Raw genomic sequence first — 17,072 nt, forward strand, 5'->3', positions numbered from 1 at the left:
GAAGCTGAGAAATTCTAAGCTCAGTCGTGTAACTAATCAAGAAAAAGACTTCCCAAGCGATCAAAACTGGGAATTAAAAGAAGCACTAAAGTTAACCCTATAGACATCATAGAGAAATGAGCTACCTCTGATATTTGTAAAGTGATTGTGTCCTTTGAAATCTTTCAAATTGTGTTGTATTGCAAATAGCTTGGATTATTTTGTCATCTTTTCTTTTGTCTAATAAACATTGTTCAACCCAAATCTATCAGGATAGATTTCAGTCTGAAATCTAACTTGTCCAGTAATAATATCAGCTTAACTATAGCATAAGGATACTAGGAAGAAGATACCAAGCAGGATAGTACTCCTGCCATGCAGGGAGCTGGATGGAGCCAGTGCAGGACGCAGAGCTCCCAACAAGGTGAACAAATACCAGAGGACCTCTGATTCGGGCATGGTTCGCCAACAGAATTGCAAACTTGGGCAGTCATTTTGATTTGCCTGTGGAAATGCATCCATTAAATACTCTTGTGTGACAGGGCACCTACTTGCCTTTCCAAACAGAACAAGCACCATGTACCACCACTCCCAACCAAACTGAACGGATGCAGCAACACTCTCTGGGTGGCAAGTCCAGGAACTCAGTAGCTCCAGACATTGCACAGTAGAAAGAGTAAATGCAGAAAACGTCACATTAATTAAAATTTAGCCACCTGCCCCTTAAATAATCTCTGTCGCAGGGTCCACCTTGTGGTAAGGCACATGTTGTTTCCAGAATGCTTCATGAAGTTGTCACCTAATTAAGGATCTTGGATTCACAGCAACAGGATGGACAGTGGACTGTTGATGTTGTTGATTTGAAGCTTTCTTTTGCATGCTGTGTACACACTGCTTTGGAGAACAGTGTGCAATTTCGTTCAGAGACTAATGTGAGGCACTCCACAGAAGCAGAGCTAATTGCCAAGCAGGAGAATTTTGTGGTCCTCTTAGACCATGAGACCATAAGACATAGAAGCAGAATTAGTCCACTTGGCCCATTTGAGCTTTCTCTGCTATTTGATCATGGCTGATAAATTTCTCAACCCCATTCTCTTGTCTTCTCTCTGCAACAGTTGATCTCCTCACCAACCAAGAACGTATCTATTTCTGTCTTAATGACTTGACCTCCATATAGTGAGTTCCACAGATTCACCATCCTCTGGCTGAAGAAATTCCTCGTCATCTCAGTTCTAAAGGGTCATCCCTTCATTCTGAAGCTGTACCCCATGGTTCCTAGTCTTACCTACTCATGGAAACAACATCTCCACATCCACTCTATCCAGGCATCTCAGTATTCTGTAAGCTTCAATTTGATTTCCCCTGCCATCCTTCTAAATTCTGTCCAAACTGTACAACTGAGTACAGACCCAGAGTCTTCAACAGACATGATCAGCCCTTTATTCCCAGGACCATTCTTGTGAACCTCCAACATCCTTTCTTTGATACGAGGCCCAAAACTGCTCACAGTATTCCAAATATGGTCTGACCGGAGAGGTAAAAACCTCAGCAGTATATCTCTGCTGTTGAAATCTAGCCATCTTGTAATGAATACTAACATTTCATTTGCCTTCCTAACTGCCAACTCAACCTGTATGTTAACCTTAAAAGAATCCTGAACTAGGACTTCCAAGTCTCTTTGTGCTTCCCAGCCCTTCCCTGTTCAGAAAGTAATCTACTCCTTTATTCTTCCTACCAAAGTGTGTAACCTCAGACTTTCCCACGTTATACTTCATCTGCCAATTCTTTGCCCACTCTCCTAGCCTGTTCAGGCCCTTGTGCGGCCTCCCCAGTTCCTCAACATTACCTGTACCGAAATGTATTTTTATGTCACCTACAAACTTAACAACAATTTCCTCAGGTCCTTCATCCCGATCATTAATGTACAACATGAATAATTGTAGCCCAATACTGTCCCCTACCAAACCCCACAAACTGCCATCCTGAAAAAGCCCCCTTTATCCCTACTGTCTGCTTTCTCTCAGTTAACCAATCCTCTATCCGTGCCAGTACCTTTTCCCCTAACACCATGGGCCCTTATTTAGCAACCTCCTGTGCGACACCTTGTCAAAGGCCTTATGGAAATCCAAGGAGATCAAAGTCTGCTGGCTCTCCTGTGTTGAACTTACCCATTACCCCTCAAAGAATTCTAACAGATTTGTCAGACATGACCTTGCCTTGACAAAACTATGTTGTCTCAGCTCTGTTTTACCATGTACTCCCAAGTGTCCATAATCTCATGCTTAATATTGGATGCTAAAACCTTACCAAACATCGAGGTCTGATTAATTATCCTATAGTTTCCCTGCCTTCTGCCTCCTTCCTTTCTTAAACAGGGATATTACATAAGCCATTCGTCAGTCTTTAACATCGTTCCTGACTCCAGTGATTCCTGAAAGATCACCGCCAATGCAATTTCCTCAGCGATGTCTTTCAGTCCGTCTGGTCTAAGTGATTTATCCTTTGTCCCCAACCCTCTTGAAGTTCTGGTATGCTGCTGGTGTCTTGCACCCTTGTTTTTGTTGTACTTAATTGGAACTAGTCTTGTGCTTACTTGAGTTGATTGTGAGAACAGACGTGATGAGAAAAAACTATCTGTCCAAAAAATACAAATCTGCCTAATACAAGGCTGTTGAAACTGTGGTTCATAAGCTATACCTGGGCTAGAAGCCAAGGTACTATAAATGTACTTTCACTTCTTGTTAATTTGTCTTGTTTGAATGTTGCTGGCTGGAAGCTTGGATGAGGCTGTTCCAGCAACATTTCCTCATTGGTGGATTAATCTAAAATCGAAAAACCAACTCTATTAACATGTATCACTTCTCTCCTAAGTGTTTTTGGACAGACATTCATATTGATTTTTTACTCACTTCAATTGAGGTTTAAGTTCTGCTTTCTTGGTTTACTTCTGACAACTAATTCTGGTTTATCCAGCCTTTCAAAATCCATGTACACCAAATCAACAGCCTTGCCCCCTTCACCCTCTCTGTTATCTATTCAAAAGTACTGCATGTTACTAAGACATGATTTGCAATAACAAATTTGCGTTGGCTCTTCCAAATTAAGTAAAAGGGGTAAAAACAATCACTGCAGATGCTGGAAACCAGGTTCTGGATTAGTGGTGCTGGAAGAGCACTGCAGTTCAGGCAGCATCCGAGGAACAGTAAAATCGATGTTTTGGGCAAAAGCCCTTCATCAGGAATAAAGGCAGAGAGCCTGAATTGATGCCCTGGGGTTGAAGTGTTCCGAGGCAGAAGATGAGGCGTTCTTCCTCCAGGCGTCTGTTGGTGAAAGAGGCCCAGGACCTCTGTGTCCTCGGCAGAGTGGGAGGGGGAGTTGAAATGTTGGCCACAGGGCGGTGTGGTTGATTGGTGCGGGTGCCCCAGAAATGTTCCCTAAAGTGCTCTGCTAGGAAGGCGCCAGTCTCCCCAACGTAGACGAGACCGCATCGGGAGCAATGGATACAATAAATGATATTAGTGGATGTGCAGGTAAAATTTTGGATGTGCAAGGCTCCTTTAGGACCTTGGATGGAGGTGTGGGAGGTGGTGTGGGCGCAGGTCTTCCAAATTAACTTTTCTCCATGTGGCGATTAATCCTACCCTGAATAATTGTTTCCAGAAGTTTTCCCAGCACAGATGTTAATCTGACTGGTCTGTAACTGCTGGACTTATCTTCAAGCTTTTTAAAATAAAGTTGTAATGTCACAAGGCCTACAATTCTCCAGTCCTCCTGCACCATCCCAGAGTCCAGGAAGATTTGAAGGTCATTGACAGTGCCTCTGCAATTTCCACTTTCAATTCCTTCAATATCCTACATGCATCTTGTTCAGTTCCCAGTGTTCTTATCAATGTATTTATTACCAGTTTATCAAATACCATCTCCTTATCAATTTTAATCCTTCTAGAGCCTTTTTTTAAAAAAAAAATGGGATTTGAGAGTTGACAGAGTGACCCTTGAGAAGATGATGCTGAGCTGGCTGAAATCCATTTGCAGTCGGTAGACCTGCAATGCCATTACAGATGGAATTCCAGGATTTTGACCCAACAATGCTGAAGGAATGGCAGTCTGTTTCCAAGACAGGATGGTGAATATCTTAAAGGGGGAGCTCGTGGTGTTTTCATGTATCTGCTGCCCTTGTCCTTTTTGATGGCAGTGGGTGTAGGTTTGGAAGATGATATCTGAAGAAGCTTGATGAGTTCTCGCAGTGCATCTTATAGATGGTGCGCATTGTTGTATTGAATGTCAGTGATGGAAAGAGGTAAAGTTTATGGATGTGGTCCAAATCAAATGGGCTACTGTGTCCTGAATCGTTTTCAGGTTTTTTGAATGCCTTTGGAGCTCATTCATCCAGGAAGTTGGAGTATTCCATCACACTATTTGCTTATTCCTTGGAGTGTAGACAAGCATCCTAGCTTCTGACCTGCCCTTGTAGCTACATTATTTACGTGGCTAATCTAGTTCAGTTTCTGGTCAGTCAACAGTGACTCCCAGAAGGTTCAGTAGCGCTGGTGAGGTGATAGTAATCCAATTGACAGACAAAATTAGCAACAGTTAGATTCTCTCTTGGCTTTGTGCGTGGGAAATCGTGTCTCACAAACTTGATTGAGTTTTTTGGAGAAGTAACATAGATGATTGATGAGGGCAGAGTGGTAAATGTGATCTATATCTAAGGCATTCGACAAGGTTCCCCATGGGAGACTGGTTAGCAAGGTTAGATCTCATGGAACACAGGGAGAACTAGCCATCTGGATACAGAACCAGCTTGAAGGTAGAAGACAGAGGAGGGTGGTGGAGGGTTGTTTTTCAGACTGGAGGCCTGTGACCAGTGGAGTGCCACAAGGATCGGTGCTGGTCCACTACCTTTTGTCATTTATATAAGTGATTGGATGTAAGCAAAAGAGGTACAGTTAGTAAGTTTGCAGATGACACCAAAATTGGAGGTGCAGTGGACAGCGAAGAAAGTTACCTCAGATTACAACAGGATCTTGATCAGATGGGCCAATGGGCTGAGGAGAGGCAGATGGAGTTTAATTTAGATAAATGTGAGGTGGTGCTTTTTGGAAAAGTAAATCTTAGCAGGACTTGTACACTAATGGTAAGGTTCTAGGGAGTGTTGCTGAACAAAGAGACCTTGGAGTACAGGTTCATAACTCCTTGAAAGTGGAGTCACAGGTAGATAGGATAGTGAAGAAGGCGTTTGGTAGGCTTTCTTTTGTTGGTCAGAGTATTGAGGAGAGGAGTTGGGAGGTCATGTTGCCGCTGTACAGGACATTGCTTCAGCCACTTTTGGAATATAGCGTGCAATTCTGGTCTCCTTCCTATCAGAAAGATGTTGTGAGATGTGAAAGGATTCAGAAATGATTTACAAGGATGTTGGCAAGGTTGGAGTAATTGAGCTATAGGGAGAGGTTGAATAGGCTGGGGCTGTTTTCCCTGGATGGTCGGAGGCTGAGGGGTGACCTTCTAGAGGTTTACAAAATCATGAGGGGCATAGATAGGATAAATAGACAAAGTCTTTTTCCTGGGGTGGAGGAGTCCAGAAGTGGAGGGCATAGGTATCGGATGAGAGGGGAAAGCAATAAAAGAGACCCAAGGGGCATTTTTTTTCACACAAGAGGGTAGTACATGAATGGAATGAGCTGCAGAAGAAGTGGTGGAGGCTAGTACAATTGCAAGATTTCAAAGGCATCGGGATGGGTATATGAATAGGAAGAGTTTGGAGGAATATGGGCTGGGTGCTGGCAGGTGGGACTAGATTGGGTTGGAATATCTGGTTGGTATGGATGAGTTGGACTGAAGGGTCTGTTTCCATGCTGTACATCTCTATGACTTTATGTTGGAGATGTCCATTGTCAGGCAGTTTTGTGGCACAAGTGTTCCTTCCCACATGTCAGGCTGAGCTTGAATCTTGTCAAGGTTTTCTGCATAAATAAAAGCAAATTTTAGCTTTGACAAAGGGTCAGTTAGACTCGAAATGTCAGCTCTTTTCTCTCCTTACAGATGCTGCCAGACCTGCTGAGATTTTCCAGCATTTTCTCTCTTTGGGTTCAAGGTTTTCTACATTTGCATATGGACTGCCCCAGTATGTAAGGAGTTACATATGGTGTTGCACATTGTGCTGTCATCTCCACTTGACCTTATGATGGAGGGAAGGTTGTTGATGAAGCAACTGAAATTATTTGGGCCAAAGGCACAACCATGAGGAACTCTAGAGCTGAGATGACTGACCTCCAACAAACATAATCATCCTTCTGTGTGTCAGATATGACTCCAACCAGTGGAGAGTTTCCCCTGTGACTTCTATTGATTCCAATTTTGCCAGGGCTCCTGATGCCACATTCTTTCAAATGTCGCTTTGATAGCAATGGTCTGACATTCTCGCCTCACCTCTGGAATTCATGTTTTGTCCATGTTTAGACTTAGGCTATAAACGGGGCTGGAGCTGAGTGGCCCTGCTGGAAACAAATCTGAGTGTCAGCAAGCAAATTATTACTAAGCAAGCAATACTTGCTGATAGTGTTGATGTCACCTTCTGTCACTTTACTGATGAATGCCAGTAAACTGATGGGGCAGTATCTGACTTGATTCGGATTTGTCCTGCTTTCTATGTAAGGGACATACCTGGCCAATTAGACATATTGTCAGGTTGGTGCCAGCATGAGTTTCACCTTCTGTCGCTATGGCTTGGGCAGCATTTGTCACCTGAGTAAAGACAGATGCAAAGTATTCATTTAACCCTTCAGTCATGCTTCTTGCTTTCATGTGTAAATTCCCTTTTTGCTACCTAATTAACCCTACTCCTCCTCTTTTACTATCTTTTCTCTGTTTATGTGCCTATAGAATATATTGGGATTTCCCAATATGTTTCTCATTATGTCTCTTTGCTTGTCTTATGTATTTTCACCTCCCTTCTGGACCTTCTGCATTCAACTTTGTTCTCAGTTGTATTTTCCACAGGACACCTGTCAGCAACACCTGGTTTCTTCTTTAACTTAGTTTCTATTTCCTCAGCTTCCAGGGGACTCTGGATTGGTTTGCCGTACCTTTTTCCTTTGTGAGAATATACCTTGGCTATGCCTGACACTTCTGCTCTTTTTAAAGGTAGTCCATTACCTCGTATCTGCTTTTCCTGCCAACCCTACCTTTCAGTCTGTCTGATTCACCTTTGTCTTTGCACCACTGAAGCCAACTGTCTACTTGTTGGTTATTCTTCTGGGGGATTATTGATTGTAATTTATGGTACAATAATCACTGACCCCCAAATATTCCCCTATTATCACTTGATCTAATTGATCTTTCTTACTCCCAAGAACCAGGTCTAGCAATGCTACTTATTCAGTTGGACACAGGTTGCTTCAGAAAATAGTCTCAAACACAATTGTTGAAAGATTGCCTCTTGCTGTCCTTTACACTATCACTATCCCAGTCTATAGTCAGGTTGTTAAAGTCGCCTAGTATAACTACTCTCTGTTTGCACACGTTTGCAATTCCCTTGCAGATATGTTCCTCTGCATACTTCCCACTAGTGTGTAGCCTATGGTTTACACCAAACAGAAATAGAGAGACTTGGACATGTATGTATGTAAGTCATTAAAGATGGCAGCATGGCGAGAAAGGACAGTTACTAAAACATACAGCGTTCTAGGTTTCATAAATAGGGGCATAGAGTACAAGAGCAGGAAGGTTATGATGAACATAACACACTGAGTAGATGTCAGTTGAACTATTGTGTACAGTTCTGCCACATGTAGAAAGCATGTGAATGCATTGGAGAGATTGCAGAAGCAGTTTATCAGAATGGTTCAAAGGTGAAGTTATGAAGAAAGATTAGCAAATTTGGGACGGTTTTCTTGGCGAGGATTTGTCTTTGAGGAGATCTAATGGAAGGTTTTAGACAGTGTCCCTAAGCCAAGGTGCTCAGAACTGGTGCAGACATGATGGGCCAAATGCCCTGCTTTTGCATTGTAATATGGATTCTGTATGTCTGAACTGTTTAATGCTTTGTATAATTTAATCAGTCTCATTGACCACCCTTTTCCTCAAATGTAAAGCTTACACATCTGTAACATTTTCTTGGAAATTATCCTGTTTTTAGATATAGCAATGTGTGATTCATATTTCTGCGCTCTTTCTAATGCAAATGTAGCTTATTCCTTATAATTCACTGTCACATTTTGCATTAAAACTGATTAGTACAGTAATTGTCTTTAGCCCACAATATGACAATTATGTTGAAAGCTAGATACAAAGCCATATTGAATGATTTGATAATTTGAATAAATACACTTGAATTTGTAAGGTAAATGGTAGTTCCGGCAGCATACTTGAACCATTCATTTCTGGGCGCTTTGTGGTTATTTTAGATTAGATTACATTAGATTAGATTACATTACAGTGTGGAAACAGGCCCTTTGGCCCAACAAGGCAACACCGACCCGCCGAAGCGCAACCCACCCATGCCCCTACATTTACCCCTTATCTAACACTATGGGCAATTTAGCATGGCCAATTCACCTGACCTGCACATCTTTGGACTGTGGGAGGAAACCGGAGCACCTGGAGGAAACCCACGCAGACACGGGGAGAACGTGCAAACTCCACACAGTCAGTCGCCTGAGGCGGGAATTGAACCCAGGTCTCAGGCACTGTGAGGCAGCAGTGCTAACCACTGTGCCACCGTGGTTTAAACTATTATCTTAAACTATTTGTTCTTCTCCATAGTTTACTTTGCATAGATTACTATTTCCTGGCTGACTTCTGCTATTTTGAGATGTCGATTTACAACAGAAACTGTCCAATCTGTGTGTTAATCTGACAGTACATGAAATGAACTGACCAGTAATGTGCTGTGGAACATTATCTCTTCTCTTCCTCAAAGACATCAATGCCATTTCGGCAACATGAGGTGAATTTGTTGAAGTATTACTTCATGCTTGATGCCTTTTTAACAAAGGCTAAAATTTAATTGTGTAATGATCAACTGGGGAATCATCATCTTTGATGAGATCAGAGGTAAATGGTTTTGCTTTGGAGTCAATTTGATTTTAAAATCATTTGCTGACTGGGGGAGATAAAAGTCACTGATTTTTTTTCAGACACAGGTATTGTGATACCTGAGATAGGCAGTTCCCCAGTATTTGTTGATCAACCTGATTCACTAATAGGTTTTGGACCACAATGGACCTGGCATTTTGATTACTATCCTTCAAACAACCATGTACAGCAACCTGTTAATGAATTGTGTGATCTTATTCTGATGATAAACAAATTGTTTAATATATGTATGGTGCTAATTTGCAGTTTTAACCATTAATAAATATTGAGATCCCTGCTGACACTTGAACTGTGGTTACGATGAACCCTATTTTCTGAACTTGGACCAGTGAGGTGATTCAAACAGATACACCTTTTGGGCTTTTTCAGGAGCTGTTAAACATGATAGATTTCTGATTGACATTGCCAAGACAATTAGAATTGTTCTAAATTCTGCAATTATTTCATGATATAAGGGTCTGTTGTGGTGTAGTGGTAATGTCCCCACCTCTGAACTCTGAGATCCAGGTTCAAGTTCCCCCCTGCTCCACGGATGTTTCTTAGCATCTCTGAATAGGTTGGTTAGAAATGTCTTGATAGAACAATAATTAATAAAGAACCCAGAAGTTCTGTTCAAATGATTGGCAAACTGGAGTCATGTGACTTTGCAACTCTGCCCTGAGTTGATGTTAAGTCTTCCAATCATTAGAAAGTGGACCTTTAGAAGAATGAAAAGGAATAGAGTACAACATCGACAACCTCAGAACCCACTAGATTATTGCGGTATAAAACCTTGATTGAATAATATAGATCTGCAGAGAGAATGTAAGCATATTTGATACCAAAAGTATTGAGCTAAATTTCAGAATGGAGAAAGGCTGGTATGGCAGAGTCCACGTTTACTGCTCTGTGGAAAGGAAAATCCGCTGCAGAGTGAAATGGGCAAATGGCCTGAAACCTGTTACCTCCCCAGGATATCATCATCATTACAAATTACAATGGTGAGAAGTTTGGGTATTGCTTCTTATTGGCCAAGAGAGTAATTTTGTACAAAAATATATTTATGTCGGTGAATAATCAGGGTTATGTGCAAAACAGTAGTTAGATATTCTAAATTTTAGTTAAGCATTAGCATCAACTATTAACCCAAAATGAAAACCAGACTCAACTTCAGAATTAATTCCAGAACAAGCACCTTACACTGTGTTACTACCCCTTCCAAATGTGTGTGTTTTTGTTATATCTGTGCAGTATGATAATTGCTAACTGATCTTTATTTTCTTGAAAACTGCCAATTACTATTTGAAGTCTCTTAGTAAGCAGCAAAATAAATAAAATAATTGTTTAAAAACATACTTGCATTAGAAGCAATTAATTTAAATAATAGCAAAAGTTAAGACAAGTCGTTTGTATTAAAATATTCTAATTGCTCTTTAACGCCTTGAAACTTTAAAGGGAAATATTTCAATCATTTTGTGTGAATTTCCTTTTCAGAACAAAGCAGAAGGGATGACTTAGAAGCATTAGGTCACATGTTCATGTATTTCCTCCGCGGCAGTCTTCCTTGGCAGGGCCTTAAGGCAAGTTTGTTTTCCCTTTGCTCTGCTTACCAAATCCAAAGTGCTAATTAGAGATGAGCATTGTCTTGATTAATGAAGCTGAGTTTACTTTCATTTCCAGGCGGACACATTAAAAGAAAGATATCAGAAGATAGGGGACACCAAGCGAGCAACACCAGTTGAAGTTTTATGTGAAAATTTTCCAGGTAATCTTTCAGTCATTGAGCAGTTTGAGAGATTCTCCAGTTTCTAATGTCTGGATCTGTTCCTGCCATTTGAATTCATTATCATTTATCTTCTGCCATGAGAGACCAGTATAGCACTGCAATGTGCAAGTTTTCGAAGGTACCTGATTAGTAACTATAAGCACTGATGGGGTATCATCACTATCCTTTATAAGGAAGATGAGGGAAGTAACAACATGCTGTTTTAATGTTAGTATTTGTATGCATTTAGATCTGACGTTTTCGCAGTTGTTGAGGTCATGTTTAATGGTAAACTGTTTTTCTACTGATCTGGCATCATTACTCACAGATGATTCGAATTTATGCTGCTGATGGGATCTGAAGCTGAATATGATGGTTTTAAAACTTATAATGACTGTCTACAGTATTAACTACCTTTGCATTTGTGATTTTGCAACGCACACAGCTTGAGCATGGTTACATTGAGATTTGCAGTACATTTCAGAAGAAAATGAGTACAGGGGTTATGAAGTAAAAACAGGAAGAGTCTATCATGCCCAGGTTTTAAACCTTGAGACAAAGAAGAGGAGAATTTTGTTTATAAGTTGAGTTTTGCATTATTCAACTTACATAATGCAGTTCAGTTATATTTCCCTCTTTTCTTTCATTTAATTCTAAAAGCAGTGAGTTGTGTTGAATGGAGCGGAGGACCATGGATGTGAGGTGACCCCCACAGCGCATCTTCATGGTGATTCTTTCCATATGAGCCATGAAATGAGCAGGATTGATTATTTTTCTGGAATTATGTCCGCTGCTTTAGGCACTCTCGAGTGGAGAAGTAAACTCTGAAGATTATTAATGCATTATCTATACATTGGAAAACCTTTTAAACAATGCATGTATATCTTGCATGAATTTGTTTTATTTGTTAATGGGATATGAGCTTCACGACAAGGCCAGAATTTATTAACAAGCCCAAATGCCTTTGAGAGGCTGGTGGTGAGTTCTCTTCTGGAAGTGTCTAGTCCATGTGATGTCTGCACACCCACAGTTCTGTTAGTAAGGGCGATTCAGGTTATTGACACTGACAATGAGTATTTGTGTGGTGATAAATACTTTTCCAAGCTTGAGACTTGGAAGGGGACTTGCATGCTGTTGGTATTCCTTTATCGCTGCTGCTGACATCTTTCTATATGATAGAGGTTGAGAATGAGGTTGAGAATTTGGAAAGTGCTGTGGACGGAGGTTTGACATGTTGCTACACGCTGCGTCTTGGTGTATCTCATAGATGGTACATGCTACTCCACTGTGTGCGATAGTAAAGAGAGTATAATTTAAGGTCTTTGATGGTTTGCCAATCAAGTGGGTTGCCTTGGCCCTAGATAGTGTTGAGCTTCATGAGTGTAGTTAAGCTGCACCCATTCAGGGAAGAGGGTAATATTCCATCCTATTCCTAACCTATGCCTTGTAGCTGATGAGAACAGCTTGGGTATCAGGAGTTAAATTTTTCACTATAGAATTCTAAATTCTATAGACACAGTATTTATATTGCAGGTTCATTTCAGTTTCTGGTCACTGGTAACCCCCAGAATGTTGAAAGTGGGGGATTCAGTAATGGTAATGCCTTTTAATATGAAGGCCAACATTTGGATTCAGTTTTGCTGATGGCTGTCACTTCCTGACACTTACACGGCACAAATGTCAGCCCACTTGTCAGCCCAGGCCTGTATGTTGTCCAGTTCTTGCTGTACATGAGCATAAACTGCTTCAGTATCTGAGGAGTTGACAGTGGTGCTGAACATTGCGCAATCATCAGCATACATACTAATTTCTTGTAGTGAAGGGAAAGTACTTAATGAAGCAGCTGAAGATGGTTAACCCTGAAACACTACTGTGAGGAGCTCCTGCTGAGATGTCCTGGAGTTGAGATGCTTGGCTAACCGAGGAAATTAGGGATAGTGTTAGATCGTAGAAAGGGCATACGAATTGACCAAAAAAGCAGCAGATCTGAGGAATGGGAGCAGTTTAGATTTGCAGCAAAAGAGAACCAAGGGATTGATTAAGAGGGAGAAAATAGAATAGGCAAGTAAGCTTGCAAAGAACATAAAAATTGATCGCACAAGCTTCTATAGGTTTGTAAAGCGAATAAGGTTAGCAAAAACAAATATAGGTCCCTTACAGTCTGAAATAGGGGAAGTGATAATGAGGAACAAAGAGGTCGCAGACCAACTAAATACGTTGTTTGGGAAACACAGTGCCTGATGAGAGGCAGGAACTAAAAGAATCATTTTTAGTCAGGAATTGATGGGATTAAAGGTTAATGAATGCCCAAAGTCAAATAATCCACAACCTAGTCTACCTAAGGGAGCGCACTAGAAATAGTGGGTGCATTGATGGCCATCTTTCAAGGCTTTATCGGCAATCTAACCCCACTCTTTTCAAAAGCAGATATAAAGAAAACAGAAAATTATCAGCTGGTTTGCCTCATGGGGAAAATGCTGGAGCCCATTTTGAAATATTTAATAGAACACTTGGAAACAGTGATATGATTGGACAGATTCAGCATGGATTTTAAAAAAGTGAAATCATGCTTGACAAATCCACTGAAATTTTTTGAGGACATAACCAGTAAAGTTGATAAGAGGGAGCCCGGTGGATGTGTCATTTCCTTGGATTTGCAGAAGACTTTCTAATAGGTCATGCACAAGTTGTGAGCATGGGATTAGGGTAGTGTACTGACAGGAATGATGGAACTAAATGTGATATTTTCAAGTTTGGAGACAGCTTAAAGTTGAGTGGGAGGGTGCTGAGAAACGTCAGTGTGATTTGGACAAGTTGAGTAAGTGGACATATGCAAGACTGATGAAGTATCATATAGATAAATACGAGGTTATCCACTTTGGTATCAAAAGCAGGAAGGCAGATTACTATCTGAATGGTGCTCGATTGGGAAAGGGAAGGTGCACCGAGACTTGGGTGTCATTATACACCAGTCACCGACAGTAAACATGCGAGTGCAGCAAGCAGAGAAGAAGGCAAATGGGATGTTGGCCTTTATTATGTTGCGGTTCAGTAGAACCATAAATAGAGCACGTGTTGGATGAAGGGTAAACTTGAATAGAGAATACTCTATTTTATTGTAGGGCTCTCAGCTCAACAATTGGTTTTAGATTACCTCCCATAGCTCCCAGCTCTGGATCACCTGACCTGCTCGTTTAAAGGGAGTTGGGTTGCATAACTCAACTACGCCCACTTTATTTCAATATCCCTTTTAACAATATTTAAACTGCCAGCAGGTAAAGCTATTGTACAGGCATTGTAGCTAATGTATAATTCTGATCATCCTGTATAGGAACGATGTTATTAAACTTGAAATGGTGCGAAAAAGATTTACAAGGATGTTACTGAGTCTGGAAGGTTTGGGTTATAAGGAGAGGCTGGATAGGGCTGGGACTTTTTTTTTCCCTGGAGTGTAGGACGCTGAGGGGTGACCTTTATAGAGGTTTACAAAATCATGTAGGGCATAGATAGGGTGAATAACCAAAGTCTTTCCCCTAGGGAAGGGAGTCCAGAATGAGAGGGCATAGGTTTAAAGTGATTTAAAAGGGACCTGAAGGGCAATTTTTTCTTGTAGAGATTGATGCGTCTATGGAACGAGCTGCCAAAGGAAATGTAGGGGGGGGTACAAGAACAAAATTTAAAAGCCGTTTGGACAGGTACATGGATAGGAAAGGTTTAGAGGGATCTGCACCAAACGCAGGTAAGTGGGACAAGTTTAGTTGAGAAAAGCTGGTCAGCATGGACGAGCCCTATCTCATGCTGCATACCTCTAAGATACTGTATGTACATCATCACAAATAATTTTTAAAAAATGGAAATAAAAATGACCTTTCTATGGCTTACATTGATATGATCAGTCTCTCGTTGCTGGTGAATCCTAGAATTCCTACAGGTCTCCTTGTCTCAGGAACCTTTTTCTAGAGTAGTCTCCAAGCTTCTGGAAGCTCCTGTTGTTCCACAGACACGTCCCCCTATTGCCACTCTTGACTCCTGTCTAGATACTGCCAACCCTGACTGGGAGACACATGTCTCAATCGACACCGTTGGTCCTCTCCAAGGAACGTTGCCAGAGACACACACACACACTCACTCACTCCTGCTCTGCTCTGTATGTGATAACAGCCCTGTTTGGGAAATCACCACAATGGGATCAATTTTACCCCGAGGTGTGTAAGTCTAGGCCAAAATGGCCTTTCCTCTTTGGCACCCCCTTGACCTTGAGGTTCCCACTCTTCTGACCATCTGTCCTCCTTGATTTCACTCTACCTCGTCTCTGGTCTCAGGTGGTGGTTGAACATGAACGATGCTGGTGAGCACTGGGTCAGTACATGTAGTGTGTTCCTGTACACGCTGTGGAACTTGAGTTGCTGCTCTAGCGACCTCTCCCCTTGTGAAGCCTTTAAGGCCTAAGTCAAGGTTTGTACAAATCTGTGTGCCTGGCCATTTGCCCCAGGGTGATACAGAGCCAGTTTCACATGACTGACTCCATTAATTTCCAAGTGCTCCTCAAACTCTTGTGCCACAAACTGTTGAACATCGTCAGTCATGACTTGCTTGAGGTTCCCAAACTTGATAAATATTTCATCCATTTGGTGTATTGTTGCTCCTGCTGATACCAACTTCATTAGAGACATAAAAACTGCGAATGTTGGAATCCAAAGTAGACAGGCAGGAGACTGGAAGAACACAGCACGCCAGGCAGCACCAGGAGGTGAGAGCTGGACAATGTGTTGCTGGAAAAGTGGAGCAGTTACAGCAGCATCCAAGGAGCAGGAGAATCGATGTTTCAGGCATAAGCCTTTCTTCAGGAATCCAACAGAAGGTGGAGAAGTCATCGTTTCAGATGTAACCCTTCTTCAGGACTGAGCACTGTATGTCCTTGGTCACCAGTGACATCTGTCCCTCTATATTGGTCCCTATGAAATCGACATGAGTCTGCTGCCACGGTGTTTGAGGCCATTCCCATGGATGAATGAGCAACAGCAATCACACCTTTCTTACTAATGCTCAGGATTTGCATGACTCCCTTTCTCCGCAATTTGGAAGTCCACATTCAACCAGCAAAAATAGCTCCTGGCTGTCTCCTTGATTTGCTCCACGCCAGGGCGTCATTGGTGCATTTGTTCTAGCACCTTTCCACTTAACAGGGGAAGGATAACAACTCTCATTCCCCACATCAAACAATGTATGGACAATATCTGATATGGACAAATCTCATCTCCTGGACAGGTAAGGGAGTAATTCTGGGTGACTTCCATGATTGACCATCCCTCCCAGAACTAAGTCCACCACTCTGCTCAAGATTGGGCCGTTCTGAGTATATTCTGTACCTGAATCACTGATACCAGCACCTCTTTCTGGGAAAAAGTATACAATTCTAAAATTCCATCCAGGAACCTCCTCATTCTCAGTAGTGGCTGCCTTGTCAGGGCAACTGCATTGCCATGCTTCTCTGGTTGTCCATGTCTGATTTTGTATGATGGGTGTACAAAGTTACAAATCACACAACACCAGATTATCGTCCAACAGGTTTATTTTAAGGTAAAAACAATGACTGCAGACGCTGGAAACCAGATTCTGGATTAGTGGTGCTGGAAGAGCACAGCAGTTCAGGCAGCAGCCGAGGAGCAGCAAAATCGACGTTTCGGGCAAAAGCCCTTCATCAGGAATAAAGGCAGAGAGCCTGAAGCGTGGAGAGATAAGCTAGAGGAGGGTGGGGGTGGGGAGAAAGTAGCATAGAGTACAATAGATGAGTGGAGGAGGGGATGAAGGTGATAGGTCTTCAGGGCAGAGGAAATGACCTGGGAGTTGCAGTGGGAGAGGGACTCCTTGAGATTCTTGTAGAGAGAGGAGGAAAACTTCTTCAAGGCAGGCATCCTTGCAAGAGGATTCGCAGTAGGGTTAAAATCAACTAGGTAAAAACAATGACTGCAGATGCTGGAAACCCAATTTTGGATTAGTGGTGCTGGAAGAGCACAGCAGTTCAGGCAGCATCCGAGGAGCAGCAAAATCGACGTTTCGGGCAAAAGCCCTTCATCAGGAATAAAGGCAGAGAGCCTGAAGCGTGGAGAGATAAGCTAGAGGAGGGTGGGGGTGGGGAGGAAAGGCATGGAGTACAATACGTGAGTGGGGGAGGAGAGGGTGGAATGGATAGGTGGAAAAGGAGCTAGGCAGGTCGGACAAGTCCAGACAAGTCAAGGGGACAGTGTGGAGC

At 42.0% G+C, this 17,072-nt stretch overlaps 1 protein-coding gene across 5 annotated transcripts in view; it reads left to right on the forward strand.

The window, feature by feature from the left end:
- Window positions 1-17,072, forward strand: part of LOC122560750 (casein kinase I) — a 174,105-nt gene that overhangs the window by 106,612 nt on the left and 50,421 nt on the right. For all 5 annotated transcript variants that reach the window (XM_043711783.1, XM_043711793.1, XM_043711802.1 and 2 more), the window contains 2 exons: window positions 10,549-10,634; window positions 10,735-10,819. In XM_043711783.1, coding sequence (XP_043567718.1) covers window positions 10,549-10,634; window positions 10,735-10,819 — 171 coding nt within the window. The remainder of the gene's footprint in view (window positions 1-10,548; window positions 10,635-10,734; window positions 10,820-17,072) is intronic.

This window comes from Chiloscyllium plagiosum, chromosome 2 (genome assembly GCF_004010195.1).
Source record: "Chiloscyllium plagiosum isolate BGI_BamShark_2017 chromosome 2, ASM401019v2, whole genome shotgun sequence".
In the NCBI taxonomy this organism is placed as follows: Eukaryota; Metazoa; Chordata; class Chondrichthyes; order Orectolobiformes; family Hemiscylliidae; genus Chiloscyllium; species Chiloscyllium plagiosum.